The sequence below is a fragment of the Fukomys damarensis genome, unplaced genomic scaffold (assembly GCF_012274545.1).
Source record: "Fukomys damarensis isolate Sample0158 unplaced genomic scaffold, DMR_v1.0_HiC HiC_scaffold_3, whole genome shotgun sequence".
NCBI classification, from domain to species: domain Eukaryota; kingdom Metazoa; phylum Chordata; class Mammalia; order Rodentia; family Bathyergidae; genus Fukomys; species Fukomys damarensis.
Window position 1 is genome coordinate 8,317,748 of NW_022900915.1, and position 19,306 is coordinate 8,337,053.

Genomic DNA, 19,306 nt, shown 5'->3' on the forward strand with positions numbered 1-19,306 from the left:
CTTTCATACGGCCAGGCCCTGCTAGGAGAGAGGCCATGGCTCCTCCCAATCCCTCACCTGCCAGAAAGGCTGAAAGGGAGCTGCTGCATGGAGGACAAAAGGGTGAACACTGGACAGTCCGGACCTGCTGCCCTGCAGGTGGCTTCCCCGGCCCATGGATTTCAGTTTGTGTGCAGGTGTAATGAGGGAACTCAGTAGTCTCTGAGGGCCCAGGATTCATCTCCCATCTGCAACGCCTCCCAACAGCCCTAGAAAAGGGCAGTCAGACACAGAACCCAGGAGAGCCAGGAAAAGGTGGCAGCTGAGCCTCAGCCTCTTCATCTGTCCTGTAGGACTGGAAAGGCTGGGCTGCCCAGCGCATTCTCTTGGGGATCAGGAGACAGGGTGAGGAGAATCAACAAAGCTCGTGTTTATTAACAATCAACCGAAGGATCACAGATGGGCTGGGGCAATGCCAGGAGACAGGGTATAGCGGCTACTGCAGCAGTGCCAAGGTGCTCTGCCCCAATGGAGAGGGCTGTGCACAAGAAACCACTTGGGCTTGCACCCAGGTGGGGACCCGAGGTACTCAAGACCACCCCCTGCTCTCATCTGTGCCCTCATGCTGGGCCCTGCTCTCTGGGTCTTACGGCTTCTCCTGTCACCCACAGCCAAGGACAATGAATGTCCCAGGAACACCTAGAGATGGGGGAGATGGAAAGGGCCTCTGGGGTGAAGGCGAGGGGAGAGAGCAGCCCTGGGTCCTGACCATAACCTCTCATCCCACTGTACAGCTCGTGACTCTCAGGCCTCCCTGCCACTCCAGGGAACCGGGGCCAGGGGAAGGTATGGCTCTTCTTCAAAGGCCTGCACCCTTCTGTCTTTCCCTGTCCTCACCCTAGTGCCCTAACTCAGGTCTCAAGCCTACCCCCACAGGCCTCCCCAGGTGTACCCTGCCCTCCAGTGCACCCTGCAGAGACCCACAGTGCTGCCAGGTATCATGCAATTCCCTCCCACCCACCGTCCCTAGCTCCCGGCCCTGCTAGTCTTCACTGGCGCCAGAATGCTGTTGAACACTGGCACCATCACTGCCAACCACACAGGTCTCCACATGGGCAGGCTGGCCTCCCCCTGGCCCAGTGGAGCAGCTCTAGCCGAGGTGCCTCCCCTTTATTTCTCTTAAAAAATTCCCTTCCTCCAGGGCCCTCAGCTCCCACTTTTGGGAAGCGTGGCCTGCACTTGGCAACCCACAGGGATCTTTCTTCCCACTTCATTTACTGAGCCCTCTCCATCCAGGGCCTCTTGCTGCCCGGAAGTTCAGGGTGTGTGCAAGAGGACACTGTGAGCACAGCTTCTCAAGCAGAGCTCAGGGTCTGGGCCCTGAGCAGAGGTGACAATGTGGGGAACAGATGCTGACTGGTCCAGAGGCCCGGGGCCACATCGTCTCTGCCCTGTGACCTTGGGGGCCAGTCCCTCCCTCCCAGGCCTTATTATGCCTTTCTATAGTAGAGTGAGGGCCTCACTGTGTGTGTGTGGGGGGGTGCAGGGCCAGGTAGAGGCTTCAGGACAGGCACAGATCACAGGTGAAATTTGTGCTAGGGGGCCAGCATCACCAAGGCAACCTCTCCTGGCCTCTCAGAATCCCAGCAGTGCAGCTGTACCCCGCAGGTTGACGCCCCAGCTAGAGGGACTGCTGTCCACCCGCCTCTGGCCTCACATCATGGACTCCTCTTCCTCTGCGATCTCACGGTCCACCTCGATGGCCGTGTTCTCGAAGCTGGTGATGCCCCCGTACTTGCGCATGTGCACCATCAGCGGCTTTGGCGACTGGCTCCCGGCCAGTGTGGCCACGTACATGCCTGTCCGGTTCTCCTCCAGCGACGGGCCCCAGTCCATGGCCGGCCGGCTGGCCTGCTGGAGCCTCTGTGGCAGGGCAACGACACGGGTGAAACAGTCAGCAGTGGCTGAGTGCAGCCTGTGGCCAGGCACTGAGCAAAGACCTGCGTCACTGGCTGAGTCCTCGAGACAACCTCAGGACACCGTGAGTGGAGAGTACCTCCCCACTCACAAGCTGGGTGGCCTTCGGGTATGGTCTGTAACCTGGGTGTGGTGAGTCTTCACAAGGCCACTATAGGGGCACTGGGACTATGCCCTTGGCAGGGGACCAGGAGCAGGGCGGAGCCTGGTAAACGGTGCCATTGTGAGTAAGAGGCAGCGCCCCCCCCCAGCATCTGCAGGTGAAGCCAAGAGCCCACTCTGGGTCAGTCCCTTCCCCCAAATGCCGAGTGCAGAGGCACTGGGGATTTTAGGAAGGAGCCGGGAGCTCTAAGGCAGGACTGTGGCTGGCCCTCCTGGGCCCTTCTACCCCTGACGCTGACCTTGCCCGCTTGAGTCCGTTTCCATGGAGGGAGGGAGCTGACTACAGTGATGACTCAGCTGGGACATTCTAGGGTTTCTTCTTCCTGACCTCAGTCCCAAGGTCCTCTGCCTGCCCTGCCAGGGAAAACTGCCCCACACTCTTGGAGATGGAGGCGCCTCTCAGTAAGGGAGCCCACTGGGCCCAAGTCCCCAGGACATCATGCGTGGAACGCCCCTGGCCTCTGGCCTAGCACACCTGGCACTCACAGCTCCTGGGAATGCTCACGTATCCAGAGAACGTACGTAACCCCACTGCTCAGAAGCCTGCCAATGGCTCCTTTTCCCGGGCCTGAGTCGGGGCGCTCACCATGACCGCCCATGTCCTGCCGCCCTACCGCATGACCACAGCACCCGCTTCTCTCCCTCCACTCCCGCTGCTCCAGGGACACCATTCTTTTTGCTGCTTTCAAATCTGCCGGCCCGGCCTGCCCTGCCTTCGTTGCCCATCTTCCCAGAACTCTTCCCCCTGATCCATCTGGATCACGGTGCCTATCTTGCCAGCTCTCTCTGAGAGTCCTGGACAAAAGACCGTCCTCCGTCACTTTTTATTCCTCCTGTTTGCATTTTTGTGTGTTTTTGTAAAAAAAAAAGTATAGCACTTACCACTGTCTTTAGGCATTTGCTTGTTTCTTGTCTCCCACATTAAAATACAAGTTCCCCAAGAGCAAGGGTTTAGATGTGTTCCCAACTGAGCTGGGTGCCCAGGCCCAGGTTTCTCAGGCCTCTGTTCTGGAAAATTTCATTGTGGGGCTGCAATATGTCTGGAAGGACATCTGCAGTCCTGGCCTCTGTCTGGCAGATAACAGTAGCACCACCCTGTCCCCCTACCCTCTCTTGTGATAACCAACAGTGTCTCCAGACATTGCCAAATGCAGAATCACCTGTGTGGGAAGCCTGGTCTAGACCTGGGCACCTGCTAACATCAGCTCTGTGTGGTGCTGATCACTAGATGGGATCTTCCCAGTGTCCCCATGAGAGGGGCGTTATCACTTTCCTTCTCCACCCCATAGATTTGTCTAAGAATTAAAGCTCAGGCTGGTTAGTTAAGATAGCCAACGTCATACAAGTGGGAAGTGATAGTCCTGGGCTTTCAACCCAGGCAGCCTGATTCCACCCTGAACTTCTAAAATATTTGCATTTCTATCCCTACAATGCCAAAAAGCTCCTTTGCTACTCACAACAGTCCTGTAAGTAGGTAACCCTGTCCGCATTTTAAAGATGGAGAAAACGAGATTCGGAGAGTTGCAGGGACGTGCTTAGGGTCATTCACACCACTGGCAAATGGGGTCTGATCCTGACGAGTCAGTACCAGACACCCTGGCCTCTGGAGGCGGTGTTCCTGAGCCAGTGACACCTCTGCACAGCTCACTGCCCTGTACCCCTCCACCACTGAAGTCTGTGGGCAGCTCCCACAAGGACTGCTGGGAACGCTGTGTTTCTACCAGCTGGTCACTAAAGCTGAGGGACCATCACCTCCCTGGAACCCGAGCCTCCTGTACAGCTCCCCTCTCTATGCCCTTTAGGAGCATGGTGTGGAGGGGGGCGCTCTTGGGCTTCAGAGAAAGAAAGGGTTTGCCAAAAGTCATACAGCAGTTAGAGGCAGAGCTCTAACTGGGGTGTCGTCACCGCGCACTTCTGCTGCTAAAGGTGGCAGGGTGTGAGCCTCTCTCTGGTTGGAGGCTCGTAGGTGATGGGAGGGCTGCAGAGGAGGTAAGGCCACAGGGCCAGGGTGGGGCAGCAGTGAGCCGATAGGCAAGCACAGGAAGGCGGAAGTGCAGGACGGCTGCCACCATTGTCAATCCCAAACTGCCGACAGTTTAACCACCGGCTCACAGCACTCCTGAACACGTAACAAGTAGCTCTCAGAGCCAGGACTGGCTGGCTCCAGCACCCTCGAACAGGTCATGTGCTGGGAGGGTCCCCAAGCTTCCTCTCGGACCCATCAGCCTCACTCAAGCTCCACTCACAATGACAGCCTCTGGCCACCAGAGGACTCCACACTGGAGGCAGCAGAGCTGAAGGGCCCTGTGCAGAGTGCCCTGGGGCACAGAGAGGGGCCAGATCTTGCTGTGGTCACACATCACATTCCAGGGCCCACAAAAGGTCTCTATTCCCCTCTTCTGAGGCCCGCTGACCCCTGTGTCCAATAGCATGTACTCTGCTTTCTGGGTTTCTCCACAAAGTGCTGGCCTTGGGGAAGGAATGCACCATCATCCTGTCCCAGGTCCCCTAAGGGACACAGCAGGGCTCCTGGACACAGGAGGGGGCGAGTCCACCTCTTGGACTGGGTTCCAGCAGGAAGTGCTGGCCCAGTCACTTGAGTTCAAGTCCCGATCTTGGCCGAATCCATGTTATCGGTGGGACCTTAGGCCAGTCCCTGTCACCAGTGGTCTTTGTCTACCCCCCATAGGCCCCATGTGCTGGGAGGTGCCAAAGGCAGGACCATAGGTCTCTGAATCTGCCTCATGGAAGCAGGTCTCTTTAGGCTAAAGATGCCCACAAAGCCCTGGGTAAGGGGTGGGGGCCCAGGGCAAGGCCAAGCCCAGAAGACAGAAATGGACAGAGAGGGCAGACTCACCTCCCAGAGTGAGCCCTCTTCTCGAAGCACAGCCACCAGCATGCCAGTGGGGATCATGAGGCAGGACAGCAGGCCCATTAGGATGCCTAGCAGCTCTGCCCAGGCAGGGAAGCGGTAGCTGCCATACTCCGAGGGTTGGTACTTGATGATGCTGTACACCAGCAAGGCCTGCAGGGTGGAGACTTCAGTATCACAGTGGGTTCTAGGACTTGAATTGGCCAAGTTTGAAACATCTTCCCAAGGCCTGAGATAGCCCAGGCCAGAGCCACCTAGTGTCCTAAGTGTACCAATCAGAGACAGAACATCCCTGGAGGCCCTGTGAGGCCTGAGTTACTGCAGCTCCAAGCAGACCCTGTAGAGAGGCTGTGACAGCTCAGCTCTGAAGCACGCTCCCTTAGGATGGCCTAGCTCAGCTCTGAAGCACGCTCCCTTAGGATGGCCTATCCCTGAGCTGTCCCAACTCAAGGCCAAGAAAGCCCAGTGCTGAGGCCCTGAAGTGTGGGGAAACCCCACCCTTTTCCCAAGCAGAGGCAGTACTGGCCTAGCACAGCTACAAAAGCTGGGGGCATTGGGAGGGGACAGAGGTGTGGGATGGGACCCTCATATCCACCCACAGCCTGGATAGAGGCTCTGCTCTGTGCCAAGGTGGCCCTGCCAGATTGAACATAGAGGGAACTGAGCCATCAACCTTCGCTCCCACCCAGGTTACCAGGAGTGTGGCTGGAGACAGGAACAGCCAGCAGGCCCTGAAATAGAGGCCTGGCTTGAAGCCCAGCATCATGTGGATGTCTCGGCAAAACCTCTGGATGCCTGTGTACGGAGGGAGGAGGAATGGCCCCGCTGCAGTCCCACAGAAGTCCCTCCCTTAGCAGCCCCACCCACCAGGCAAAGGGGACCCCAAGCAGACCCCTTTCTCCCACCATCAGGGAGCCTCAGCTCTGACCCTCAGGGCCCCTTCTCACCATACACCCGGGTGACAGCGAGGCACGTGGTAATCACCACCACCATTAGCCCGAAGCTAGCGCTGTAGTCATCCAGAAGGACCAGCCAGTACATACCCCCCTGAAAGGCAAGTCACAGCTCTGGCTCCCCCACCCTAACTCCACCCCCTGCCACAGCCCCCTTTTCCTAGTAGGGAGTGAGCAGGAAGGAGCCAGGCTGCCAGGAGGGCAAGAGGATGACAAGACACTGGCCACCTGCCCGCCAGTGCACCTGCCTCACCTCCTTGAATCTCCCAGCAGCCCCGGTGGCAGAACCTCCATTTACCAATGAGGAGAACGGGCTCAGGGAGGTTAAGTCACTTGTCTGAGGACACTCAGCAAGACTAAGACTTCAGAGCCAGGTTCTGCCAAGGCCACGTGGCCTCCCTTAGGAGACAGGGCCTGTGGAGGGACAGGCTGTTCACAGTGAGGAAGACAGGTGTCTCAGTGACTGCTTGGCCAGGCCAGAGACACAGCTGCAGGTGCTGTGCCCATCTGGCAGAGGGCTACTCACATCAGTGGTGAGGATCAGCCCCATCAGGTACATGGAAACGCAGATGAGGCCTGAGAACACTGCCTTCTTGGGCCGCAGGTAGTATGGGAACTCGTCCGTCACCGCTGTCACAATGGTCTCCAGAAAGGCAAACTGGATGGTGGGAGGCAGGAGGTAGTGTCAGAGTTCTGCCCCCACCAGAGGCACCACAAGGTCCCACTCCATGGGCAGGGCTCACCTGGCTGTCCAAGCCGAGCGTCAGAAGCATGAAGAAGAAGAGGAAGGACCAGAAGGGTGACAGAGGCAACATGGTCATGGCCTGCGGGTAGACTACAAAGGCCAGGCCAGGGCCTGGGCCAGGGACACAGGGGTCAGCAGCCTGGGGTGTGCAGCGACCCCTGTACACACTCAACACCCTGACACCTACTCGAGTGCACGTAGACATGCACCAAAGGTGTACTTCTACCACTGTCTTAACTTTGAGGACACAGGCCAGTCCAGGTGCTCACTAAATATAGATAGAATATATTGATAGAATAAGTGACTTGATCATGTGTCCATGAATAAACACAAGGTCCACATAGAAAACCTCAGCAGAACACACACGTGTGCACAATCGTCTGCACGAAGATTCCCACTGACACATATACTTATTGACATCCATTGGTGCAAGTCACACTGACTTACAAGACCATTCTCACCCTTCACTCTGTGTCACTTGTACACAGACAGCTCAGCACAGGATGACTCATTTGGGCAAAACAGGCAGGAGAGATAAAACAACCTTTACAGAAACTTACCTCCAGACACAAACCAATACATACAGTACTCCTTTGCATATCTGCCCTTTACACACAGATGGACACCCAGGAACCATGCACAGACATGTGGAAGCTCTTGCAAAACACACACACACACACACACACACACACACACACACACACACGCTCATGCACACAAACCATACCCATTTATAATCTCCCTCGTCTGCACACACTCCCCACACCCTTACCCCAGACCCTGGTAGCCTGCCCACCTGCTTTGGCTACTTGGTCCACAGGCACGCCCAGCTCCTGAGACATGTAGCCCAGCACAGAGAAGATGGCAAAGCCAGCCAGGATGCTGGTGATGGCATTGCCCAGAGTGACGATGAAGGTGTCTCTGCCAAGAGAAGTCCGGGCACAGGCCGGGGTGAGATGGCTGTGCCCTCAACCCACAAGGCCCTCCCTGGCCAGACACTCTCCTTGCTTCAGGCACTGACCTATAGATGTTCTGGTGAAATGTGTTGTAGGAGGCAAAGGTGAGAAGACCCCCGAAGCCCACACCCAGTGAGTAGAAGATCTGAAGAGCGGCTTCAATCCATACCTGTGCCAGGGGAGGAAGGAGATGGAGGGCAGAGAGAAGGGGCTGGCACACAGTGGGGTACAGAGGCCAGGCAGGAGAAGCAAGGAGGCAGGGCTTGGCTGGGGTGCACAGTCCAGGCAGAGTGGGGAAAGCCAGGCTCATAAGTCCAGCTCTAGTGCTTACACTGCAGGATGTGGATAAGACCCTCTCCTCCCTGGCCTCAGCTTCCTACCCAGTCTAGCAGCTGATCTCTCTGCTTGGTCCAGTCCATAAGTAAGTAGTGCCTAATGTAGTTTCCAGCAGATTTGTCTGCTAATGAGCTCATGCAACCCCCCTTTTTTTCCCTGCCTAGAGTTAGAGAGATCTGGACGGGGATCCGAGCTTCACAACTTTGTAGCTGACAGTGCTCTGGACTGCAGGTCCCTTGCTGGTAATGAGGGGACAGGAACAGTGCCTGTCTCATAAAGTGGGAGTAGTAGGAACTAAGTTACTATTGCTAAGCGCAGTGCTAGAGCAGGCTCAGGCTCCACCATGGGTTAACAAATAGTAAATGTGCTGGGTATGGTGGCCACGCCTGTGATCCCAGCACTTGGGAGGCAGAGGCAGGAAGATTGCTGTGAATTTGAGGCCATCCTGGGCTACACAGTGAGTTCAGCCTGAACTACAAAATGAGAACCTGCTTATAAATAAATAAATAAATAATCAATCAATCAATCAATGTTAACTGTCAGTACCATACTGTCAGCATTCGTACTGATACCTCCCTGGCGTTTGGAGTCCAACAGATCTGCACTGGAATCCCAGTTCTGCTACTCCCTAGTCGAGTGCCTTAAGCTTATCATTAGTTCTTATGAACTAAAGTTTTTCTAAGTGTAAAATGAGGAGAGTGGTGTCTATTTCATACGATTTTTAAGAATAATAAATGAAAAGACCCACACAAAGGGCCGGGCGCACCGCCTGGTGCTGGCTCTCCAAGGGGTCGATGCCCACCCCCTCCTTTCCCACTGGGTCCTCTTTCCGCACCTCAGCTCTGCTCTGACACATCTCTCATCCTGCAGCCCGAGGACCTCACCTTGGAAGACAACAGGTGGTGGAACTGGGGCGTAAGGTAGAACTGGATGCCCTTCCAGGCCCCGGGGAGGGTCACTCCGCGGACCAGCAGCATGAGCAGGATGAGGTAGGGGAATGTGGCCGTGAAATACACCACCTGTGAGAAGCCGGGATCCAGAGGCAGCGAACCTTCCTTCTGTACCTCTCCTCTTCCCCACATGCTCAGCTTAGAGACTTGTCTCCCTTGGGTGGTGTGAGCCAGGAATGGGCCATCATCTGTGTTGCATGTCCTTCCGTCCCTCCTGCCTCCGCCTGGCCAACCCTTCAGCACAGTGCTGTCACCCACTTGCCAAGGCCACCCCAACTCCATCCTCTGAGGCAGGCCACCATCGTAGTGCTAAAAGTCCTCCTGGGCTGGTGACATAGCTCAGGGGTAGGTCACGTGCTCAGCGCACACAGAAGCCCTGGGTGCGACCCCAGCACCGTGTGTGTGTGTGTGTGTGTGTGTGTGTGTGTGTGTGTGTGTGTGACTAGTCAGCTCCTCTCTGCCCACACCCTGGCCCTGCAAGCCCGCTCTGCATGCGATGTTCCCAAGCTTCCCTCTGCCTCTGCTGAATTCCCACACACTTCTTCAGTCAACGTCCTGAGTGCCTCAGCTGTGACCGTGACTGCCCCTCCTCTCTTCCTAGAAGCTTTCTACCTGGTCTGCGCAGTCTTCTGGTAACAGCCCTGTTCCTTGTGGGCAGCACTTTTCAGCACTTAGCTGAGGGACAAGTTCTAATTTATAATAACTGAGTGAACCATTCAAGTTTCCGAATTTGTCAGTAACTGCTCTACTGCCTTTCCTGCCCCTCCATCACCCACAGTGGACATCAGCGGTCCTGTGTCTCTCTTGTCTAGTTGGCCATCTTCAGATCCAGGGGCCCATCTTTCCCTGGAAGGGGTTGCCTCCACATCCGGCCCAGCCCAGTGTATTCCACCTTCCTGGCCACAGAGACTGGTTCAGGGGTGGGCGCACTACTCTGCTTACCCAATAAGACCGGGTTCTGAGACTGTGCAAATGGAAATGAGAAACCTTCACCAATCCTAGAGCTGCCAGGGCAGCCTCCTGAAGCAGGAAGCCAACTCGAATAACCTGTGGCTGCTGCCAGTAGGGAGTTCCAGTCTAGGAAAACCCAGCCCACTGTCCCCACCACCTCTTTATCTTTCCTTAGCTGCACCCCACCTCAGTGCCCTCTTCCTTCCTCTTTTAGGTGAAGTCTCTCAGCCTCAGTCTTTGCCCACCTCCTCCAGGAAGCCCTCCCTTGCCTCTCAGGCCTTGGGGCGTCCAGGCTCACCTTGCCCGAAGACTTGACTCCCTTGAGGATACAGAGGAACACGATGACCCAGGCCAGCAGCAGGCAGAAGCAGAGGTTCCAGCGGATTTCCCCAGGGCTGCCGATGCCCTGGCTGCCTTGGATGTGAAGGACATAGCGGCTGTGAGAGACAAAGGTCCTGTGGTCACCATCCACGCTCTACAGGAATGGAGTACAGCTATGTCCAGCAGTGAGGCCTTACGGGCTCTTCTCCATACGACAGCTTCCCTGGCCCTCTCCAACCTTCTCTCACCAGTGTGCTCCCAGAACACTCACTGACCCAAGCCTTGGCTCCCTACCACTCCTGCCTTCCCTGTCTGAGGGGAGGGGACAGGGATGAGGATCTGGGTTCGAGTGTAGATGTGCAAGTGCACGCCTCTCACCCTGGGAGTCTGGCTGTGGCTGTTCCTCAGAGCTCACCTCCAGGCAGCAGAACCCTCTTCTGAGCTCCAGTCTCCAGGGCCCCTCTCACCTCTGCAGCTCCGTATTGCTGGTCCCAGTGCCTGACCTCTCCTGTGGCTCTCCTGGCCTTCTGAGAGCCCCTTCACTCCACTTGCTCCAGTTAGGCCCTGGTGACAGTGTCCCTGCCTCCTGCCTGTACCCTGACTGATGCAGTGGCCGTGGCATGGCCCTGGAGACTTCTGGCAGCTGTCTTGGCCTTGAGCTGCAGACCTGGGCCCAACCTGTCCCCCAGTGAGACCTACTCTTCAGCAGGCGCAGACACTGTGGGCGGCCCTGAAAGGGACAGATGAATGAACCATGTGGCCTGTGCAGTGCTAGACCTGGGGCCCCTCTGGGGAAATTCCCAAGAGCAGCCTCTCTGGGGGAAGGGGAAGGGATCTAGGCTGTTCTCCGGCGACACAGCGGTTCTCACACAGGGATCAGGCTTCTCTACAATGTCCCAGCACAGGACAGGAACCAGGGGTCCTAGGCGGCAGTACTGCCTCTACTATTAATGGCTGAGCAAGCCTTGGGTCTGGTTTTCCCAGCTGTGGAATGGGCCCTGAGACAGGCCAGTGAGCAGTGATACCCTCCGGACAGCTGCCACCGAGGGCTGGCCATGCCTGGCACCGGGGTAACAGCTTTACCTGAATTCGTGTAAGTCTCACAGCAATGCTACTCCATTAGTCTCATTTCTCCTACTCTATTAATCTGAGATGGTCCTTGCTATGTATGGTGCAGTCCCTACATTGTATGTTTACCTGATGTAGTAGGTGCTCATAAATGTTTATTAAAATAATGAATAAGCAACTGACAGAGCGGATGACACCCCATGAAGTAGGCACTGTCGTCACCCCCACTTTTACAGAGGAGGAAACTGAAACCCCAAAATGTTACAGCAGCTGTTATCACCATCTCACCGTACAATTATCAGCCAGCATCCACTGAGTGCTTACTACCCTCAGACTGGGCTGCATGGTTTTCTATGAATCTTTCCTTCACTATTCTCAAATAGCTACTACTACTGTTCTTGTTCTAAAGAGAAAGTAACAGAACCTAAGTAAATCATCACAAAGCTGATCCAGTGAAGTCACCTAACGCCACCCCTGCACACTGCCCTCTCCGCCCAGCCTCAGTGGCGCAGGCGCCTGACCTCCAGTACTCCTCGCTGGGGCTCACGGTGCTGGAGAAGTTGAGGGGCAGTGCGCCATTGCCGTCCTTGGTGCCTCTGTGCTCAAGGCAGCGCTCCGTGTTCCACCAGTTGCCACAGTGCTCCCAGGGGAGGGTGCTGGTGAGGGAGGCGAAGAGGTAGAAAAGGACGTAGGCGATGATCATGTTGTAGTAGATGGCCACCAGGCCTACGATGAGCAGCATGGCTGCGCCGGCACCTGTGGTGGGGAGAGGCTCTGCTGGGAGGCCGCCGAGCCCTCTGTGGGCCCGGCTGAGGGGCCTCTGAAGCCATCATACCTGGCTTCACTTCCTGCTCTGCCTGCGCTTGGCAGGGGATGGGTACCTCCTAGGCTCCCTGAGACCCAGCCCAGCCCAGGGACCACTGAGGTCTCACCTTTGAAGAGGGGGCTGATTTTCCAGACGGCCAGGGGTCCCAGGCTGGAGAACTGGCCCAAGGAGAGCTCAAGGAAGAAGAGGGGGATGCCGCAGATGGCCAGCATGAGGAAGTAGGGCACGAGAAAGGCGCCTGCAAGGAACAGGGCAGGCTGGGAGGGGCTCAGAGGGTCCGCTGCCCCCACAGCCCGGCTCCATCCCAGTGCCGCTGGGACCGTGAGCCTGCGGGGCTGTCTTCTCCTTTTCACTAGGCCACTGAGGGCCAAGGAGGCCAGCAGGGTTTTACTCACCTCTGTAGCCCATGCCCAGAACAGGGCTGGCCCAGAGCAGACACTGGAAAACTTCCTGCTGAGCGGGTAAGTGAATAAAGGAAGGAAGGAAGGAACAATGGAATGAGGGAATTCCTTATTGAAGCAAGTGCAAACTCCGCAGGACAGAACTTGATGTCTTTCAGACCCTGGCTCCAATCTGGTCTCCTCTCTTGGCCTTGCTGCCTTAGATACTCCAGGTTGCCACCTGTGGTATCCTGGGCCCGACATCCCTCCCCCTGTTCTTCTATGTTGGCTGGCACCCCTCTCCTTTGGAGCGCCGTCCACCACCGTACGGCCCTGAAAGGGCTGCAGTCACACTGGCTGCCTCCTGCCCTCCTGTTGGTGCCTCTATGGGTGTGTATCCCAAGCCAGGCCATTCAGAAACCATCCTGCAATTCTGTACAGATTCACCCAGTTGGAAAGCTCGGCTAAACCTGCCGAGGACCTGCACCCTTCCCCTAACTGCAGGGAGGAACAGAACGTATCTCAGGAAATAATGAGGTCAGCAGACGAAGCAGAGCAGAAAGCAGCAAGATGGAGAATTTGGACACTGTGCATCCCTGGAGTCTCAGTGACTGGCTCCAGACCCACGTTCCTGGTCATATGAACACATCTTTGCTTGGTTTCATCTGCTTTATTGGACTTTCTCTCGCTTTACCAATATACCCTTCTTTAGCAAGTGTGGTGGACGCAGCTGGAGACGGAGGGCCAGCAAGAGCACCTTGGGCCTGGAGAAGACTGTGCTAGTTGGATATTTCTGTGACCTCACACAAACTTGGCAAAAACTCTCCTGCTGAGCTACATCCCCAGCTGTTTACTTTTTTTTTTTTTTTTTTCTTTTTTCCTGGTACTGGATATCAAACTCAGGATCTTGCGCTTGCCAGGTAGGCACAGTTTCTCTGAGTTACATCCATAGCCCGTTTACAGGTTATCACTAACCTGCCCAGGCTGGCCTCAAACTTGCAAATCATCTCAGGTTGGTTAGTAGCTGGGATTACACAAATCTTCCATGGTGCCTGACTCTGGGTGGGAATATCGGGACCATGGGTGCTGTGTGACCTTGGATGCTACGAGGCCCTCCTGCCTCATCATTTCAGTGGTGCCCAACCAGGAAGGTTGTCAGGGTTAAAGGAGGTAGCACTAAGTCCAGGGCCTGGCAGGTGGTGAGCGCTTAACCCTCAGTAGTGTTGATGAAATTCACAAGAGTAGCCTGGTAGAGAAACAGGAACAAAAGGGAATTATTTTTTGTAAGACAGGAGAAATTTTGTGTTTCCAATCTGAGTGGAAGAAACCAGGAGAGGTGGAAATACTGAAGATTAAAGAGAGGAAATGACTGATGGAGCCGGGCTCCGGAGGAGGGGGAGGAAGTGCAGAGAATATTAAAAGCACACCGATTCCTGATAGACAGATAAAGGCCCTTATCACAAAGCATGGGTCCCAGGGAATGTGGGTCCCAGAGAGAAAGCACGTGGATATCCATCCTGGGGAGGAGAAGGCAGGAGGGACCTGGCTGATGAAAAGGAGCAAGGCACAGTAAACTCCTTTCTCCCAGCCCAGGGTCACATAGGAGACAGTGGCTGAGGTAACAGAAAAGCTCAATCCACCCCAGAGCTTTGGTCTGCCACCTCAGATACCCTCCTAGGACTCAGGCCCGTACCTCCTCCGTTGGTATAGGCTCTATAGGGGAAACGCCAGACATTCCCCAGGCCCACACAGTAGCCAATGCAGGACAGCAGGAAGTCCAGCTTGCCGGTCCAGTTGCCCCGGTCTGCAGCAAAGTCCATGTCCAGATCTACATCTCCCTGGTCACTGGGGGTCATCAGCAGGTCTGGGGTGACGGGCTGTCAGTAAGAGACCAGAGTGGGGAGGAAAAAAGGTGAGGTCAGGCAGGAACTGTGACCCCGCAGATACAAAACCAGACACAGCTGAATGGAAAGACACTCTCTGGGTTTAGATAACCAGGTGCTGTCATCTGGCTTCATATGGTCATGTGCAAAGGATCCTTAGGGACCAGTAGGTGGCTCAGGCACTGAGAAAGCTGCTTGATTTCAGTGTGGCTAGCAGAGGCCAGGCCAAGGGATGCTCCTAAGTTGATGCTGCCACCACCACTACTGGTGATAATGGTCTTTCTAACAATCACTTACACACTGAGCGCTTGCACTGAGCATTTTACTCACAACACCTGTGTCCATCCATCCTCAGACCAAACACACAAGCTAGGTACTCATCTAAGCTCCGTTCTAAGCATGAAGAAAACTGAGGCTCAAAGAGGAGCCATGACCAGCCAAGACATGACCTGGCTGGTGAGTGAGAGACCTGGTACCTGAGCATGGACTTGCCTGACACTAACAGCCAGGTCTTCACTCACTGAGCGGGACGGGTTTCATTTCCTTTCTGATTTTATGAAAGACACGGAGACAATGTGAAACATGTCCAAAGGGCGGATGGCCAGCGGGGAAGGTGTACAGGAAAAGCAGTCGTAAGGGGAAGAAAGGAAGAAGCCAGGAACCCTTAGCACAGGAAATAGACAGTTTGGTAAAACATGGGCTCCCTGAGGGAGGAATTAGAATTATGTTGTGTGGCTCGAGGAGCCCACTGAAGACTGGATTTTGGCTCATAAAGCATGAACAAGCTATCAAACCCTCATGTGCGTCAGCAAGTCAGAATCTTGTTGTTAGGGTCCATGTCTTGATGTTCCCCCAAAGCCTCATGTGGTCATAGGGTTTTTTCAGAGGTGGCTGAATCTAGAGAGTGTGATGCTGGGATGAAGAGTGTGTGGTTACCCCATCAGTCCACTGGTTGCTTTGGCATCGCCCTAATCCCCACAACCTGGAAAAGATAAAAGGGACAGAAAGGCACTGTTAAGGTCCCTTGTTGCTTTTGCTATGGTTTGGGCACCAGGAACTCTTTCTCCTCCCCTCTGCCATGTGCCACTCTGTCTTGGAGCCAGCCGATCTTGGACTGAAACCTCTACAGACTGTGACTAAATGAACTCTTTCCCCTTTAACTTTTGGTATTCGGTGTTTTGTCTCAGCAACGAGAGAAAAGTAACAAAGACACTTTCTATCACTGGCAGAGAGATAAGTACAGAGGAGAATGGAGGCCAGAAGTCCCTAACATCCTTCCTGATTCAGAGTGGGCACAGAGGCCCATTGGGCATTCCCCTTTCTGGCTGGGGTTGGGAGATGAAGGCCCTGCTCTAGCCATCTCCTGCTGGCCCAGGAAATGCAAGGTGGCCTGATCACAACTGCCTAGGTCTAGCTTCTGGAAGGAAGCCCAAAGGAGCCAGGATGACCATCTGATATTCAGAGCAGCTCCCAGAAAGTGACCCAGGAAGCCAACATCTTGGTTTCTTGCTCTGGAATTCATACCCTAGGGCAGAGAAAAGTGGAAATACAAAGAGAGCCGATTAGTAAATAACTATTCAGGGACTTCAGAGAGGAGAAAAGACCCACTCTTCCTGTTGAGAAATACTTGAAAGAACCCTATGACTGCTGTGGAGTGGAGTGGAGGTCAGGAGACTGCATTTCTAGCCCAAGATCTATGCTAATGCGCTGCATGACTTTATAAGTCTTCTGACCCTCAGTTTCTCCATCTGGAAAAAGGGGGACTGGTGGATCAGCATTTCTCAAGATACATGATATATTCATAGGCATTACATGGGTAACAAAGGATTCTTGACTCAAAGATGATTGAGAAAAGCTGGGTTAACACAAAATAAAATATGCTTCTTTACTACAAGACTTGTGAGGTCCTTTAATGGATAAATATACACATGACTCCAAATAGGGACTAGAGTACAGTATTCCCATGCTGGACTCTACTGTACTTGAGAAGATGAAGGTATTGGCACTCTCAGGGAATCTTCTGGCTCTGTTGGTCCATGAGGCAAGTTCAGCACGGCCTTTGCTGGGGACACAGTTTCACTGCCCAAGGGTCAGATCAGAGCTTTACCTGGGAACTCAGTCCTGGCTACTGGCAGATGACTTTCTTCCCATAACACTGTCCAAATAAGTCAGGTGGTGATAGAAGACGCTTTAGTGGTTATATAAGCACTTCTGGGATCAAAATGGTTAAGGGAGGACTAGTTGTGAGGGCCTAGCATGTGCAAGGCTATGGGCTCCATCCCCAGCACTGAGCAGAAAAAGTGACAGCAGGGTGTGGCTCATATGAGCATCACAGGACTAGAGGTAACTGGCTGCTGTGACCGAGTGGACCATGGGTCAGATGGCAGCATTGAAATAAAAGCACTGGGTTAGTTTTCGTGGATAGTGGTGACCACCATGGTGATCTTGCCTGGGGCTGGGCAATGGTGACAAGAAAAGCTTGGCAAGATTATGATGGATGATGGTAACAATGACAGAGAATGAAAATGCTGCCTTTAGAGTCACTAGGCCCCAAGAATTGAAACACACAAGTGCTGCCCGGACTGCAATGATTTTGGATATGCTGAAGGAAGGGTGGGAGCCCTTCCCAGATTTACCTGAGCCCCACCCCTTCCCCTAAGGATGCCTCTCCCACTGAGTGAGCATCCGTCTTCTGGAACCTCTCCTCCCAGGTGAGCACCAGGAAGGAGGCAGTAGCAGCCAATTGACCCTGGCCCTTGGCATTGGGTAGGAGGGCATGCCTGTCACCTGGGACCTTCCTGCCCTGTTGAGGCCATCTGGCAGGAGGTCCTGGTAATGAGGCTCCTCTGATCTCTCCAGAAAAGCTGCCCTTTCCATGCTCATAGAGCGGTCTCGGCTCTGTTTCCATGGTGACAACAGTTCCAAGAGCAGGATGCTGCCAGCTCCTCCTCCTCCTCCCCCAATCAGAGGGAAGCTTGCTCCTGTTCCAGGGCTAGGGATGGGGTCCTCCAAAACTAAGCCAATCAGGAGCCCACATGGAGCCCCTAATACCACCATGGGGTGAATCGCAGGAGGATGGCACAGCAAGGATGGGATTAGTCAGGAGACAGAGGCCAGCAACCAAGAAAACAAGGCAGGTTTGGAAGCTACACAGCTGCTTCATGCTTCCCCCTGGGTGGGAACTCTGGCCCCTGAGCACCCGATTCCCCACTCTAGGATCATGCAGAAGCACACACCCAAGTTTGCAAGACCTGCACTATCTCTTTTAAGCATCAGCACATGCTGGTCCGTCCCCACCCCAGGGTCTAGAGAGGTAAGACTGCCCAAGCCATGCTCTCTTACCTTCTTCAGGAAAGAGAGAGGAGAGAGAGAGAGAGAGAGAGAGAGAGAGAGAGAGAATAGAATCTGGATTCCAACTTCATTATTGTGTAGATGAAGAAACCAAGTTTCAGGGAGTGGAAGGGAGAGCCCAAGGTCAAATACTAAGTTAAGGGCAGAGTAAAACTAGGATTGAGATCCTGATTTCCAGTCCTGTCTGGTGCTTATCTCTGAGCCATGCTGCCTCCTTGCTGATCCCTGGCATTTTCTCCCTCCCTGACCCTTTCTCTTCCAGACCACAGAGAAGTGGCCCCCGCACTGCCCTGCCAGTTCCAGGCTGCTCATCCCAACTCCAGGTAAGCAGTCCTCCCTCTGTGCCTCAGTTGCTTCATTAATGAGATGAGGACCATGGGAATCAGTCTACAGAATTCTTGGATGGCTGAATGAAACAAGGCTGCTAAACTCCCAGCTACTCCCAATGCGTGGCTATTTATGTAATTGGCAGTCCTATGGCAAAGAGAGGCAGGGGTTCGTGTGAAGTAGGGAGAGCAGAGAGAAGAGAGAAGAGTAGAAAAAATAGGGACAGAACCAAGAGGACCCAAGAGACCCACACAGGGCCCCTCAAAGTCAAGTCAGCCCATAGAAGGGACCTGTTCCTGCAGTGATGCCACGCCGGCTGTCGAAGGACAGAGAGCCTGAATGAGTGCGTGCTTGTGTGTGGGAGGAGCGGGGGTGATGACAGCAGCCCATAGGCCCCTTCCGGGTCACAGCGTCCTGCACTCCACTCCACCTAGTGGGTCCCAAACAGGATGGTCAGAGAATGGCAAGTGTCAGCTGCAGCAGCTGTACCAGGAGTTCGGGCTCCTTGACTAGGGCTGGGACTATGAAGCCAAAAGCCAAGAAACTTCCCCCAGGGCTCCCCTCCCCACCCAGAAGGTCTGGCGCTATCTCCCAGCCTCCAGCATCACCTGGGGTCCCTGGGCCTCCCGTCCCCCCCACTCTGCCTGCTTTTGCTTCCCTTCAGCCCTGCAGAGAAGGGGACAGCCTGGGGTCTCAGCAGGAAGGTGGAGTTGCCAGGGAACGGGGAGGAAGCAGGTGATGGGCTCGCAGGGCCAGAGTGGGCGAGGACAAAGGTGGTCCGTGGAAGCTGGCAAAGGCTGCTTCCGGACAGAGTGGCCAGAGGGGCGCCTGGACGATACCTCAGCCTGAAATTACTCCAGTCCAAGGCTGGTCCAAGGCTTCCAACACCCCTCGGCCCATAATCAGCCCCTGGGGAGCAAGTGGGGGACCGGGAAAGGTGAGCGTCTGGCTGGCCACCCCTACCCCGCGCCTCCTAGGGCTGAAGACACCTGTTCGCAGTGCCAGGCCCAGGGACCCCGGCCCCAGGCTGACGCAAGTGTGTGCCAGAGGGGAGACCACGACCCCGCCCCTCCCCTAACCAGGCTCTGCCGGCCTCCAGGGCCTGGGCGTCCGCGTACCTTGCGCCACCCCCTCCCGGGCCTTCCCACCCTTCTGCAGGTGCGCCTGGCCCTGTACTACCTTGCGGAGGTGAGCTCCTTGTAGCTTCTTCATCTCCAGGGCTGGTGCCGGCACTGCCGGCTGGCTTCTCCGGAGCGCAGACAGGGAGCG

At 55.1% G+C, this 19,306-nt stretch overlaps 1 protein-coding gene and 1 long non-coding RNA gene across 8 annotated transcripts; one reads left to right on the forward strand and one right to left on the reverse strand.

Moving 5' to 3' along the window:
* Positions 1-285: 285 nt before the first annotated feature.
* Positions 286-19,300, reverse strand: Slc6a7 (solute carrier family 6 member 7). 6 transcript variants are annotated; one of them, XM_010627169.2, is made up of 14 exons: positions 19,217-19,300; positions 14,170-14,353; positions 12,203-12,334; positions 11,792-12,026; positions 10,180-10,318; positions 8,865-9,164; positions 7,710-7,813; positions 7,485-7,609; positions 6,687-6,799; positions 6,470-6,601; positions 5,938-6,037; positions 5,685-5,785; positions 4,976-5,143; positions 286-1,902 (listed from the first exon to the last, which is right to left on the reverse strand). In XM_010627169.2, exons 1-14 carry the CDS (start codon positions 19,247-19,249, stop codon positions 1,693-1,695), a joined length of 2,076 nt encoding a protein of 691 aa, XP_010625471.1. In that variant the 5' UTR covers positions 19,250-19,300; the 3' UTR covers positions 286-1,692. The 6 variants fall into 6 exon arrangements, with proteins under 6 accessions (XP_010625471.1, XP_010625474.1, XP_010625470.1 ...); XM_010627172.2 differs by lacking the exon at positions 19,217-19,300 and adding an exon at positions 17,702-17,732; XM_010627174.2 differs by having other exon boundaries at positions 289-1,902; positions 8,865-8,999.
* LOC104864282 lies at positions 17,336-19,306 on the forward strand. Of its 2 annotated transcripts, none has more exons than XR_004518274.1 (3): positions 17,336-17,672; positions 17,973-18,033; positions 19,241-19,306. It is a non-coding gene; the product is annotated as an uncharacterized LOC104864282 (long non-coding RNA). The 2 variants fall into 2 exon arrangements; XR_780824.2 differs by having other exon boundaries at positions 19,256-19,306.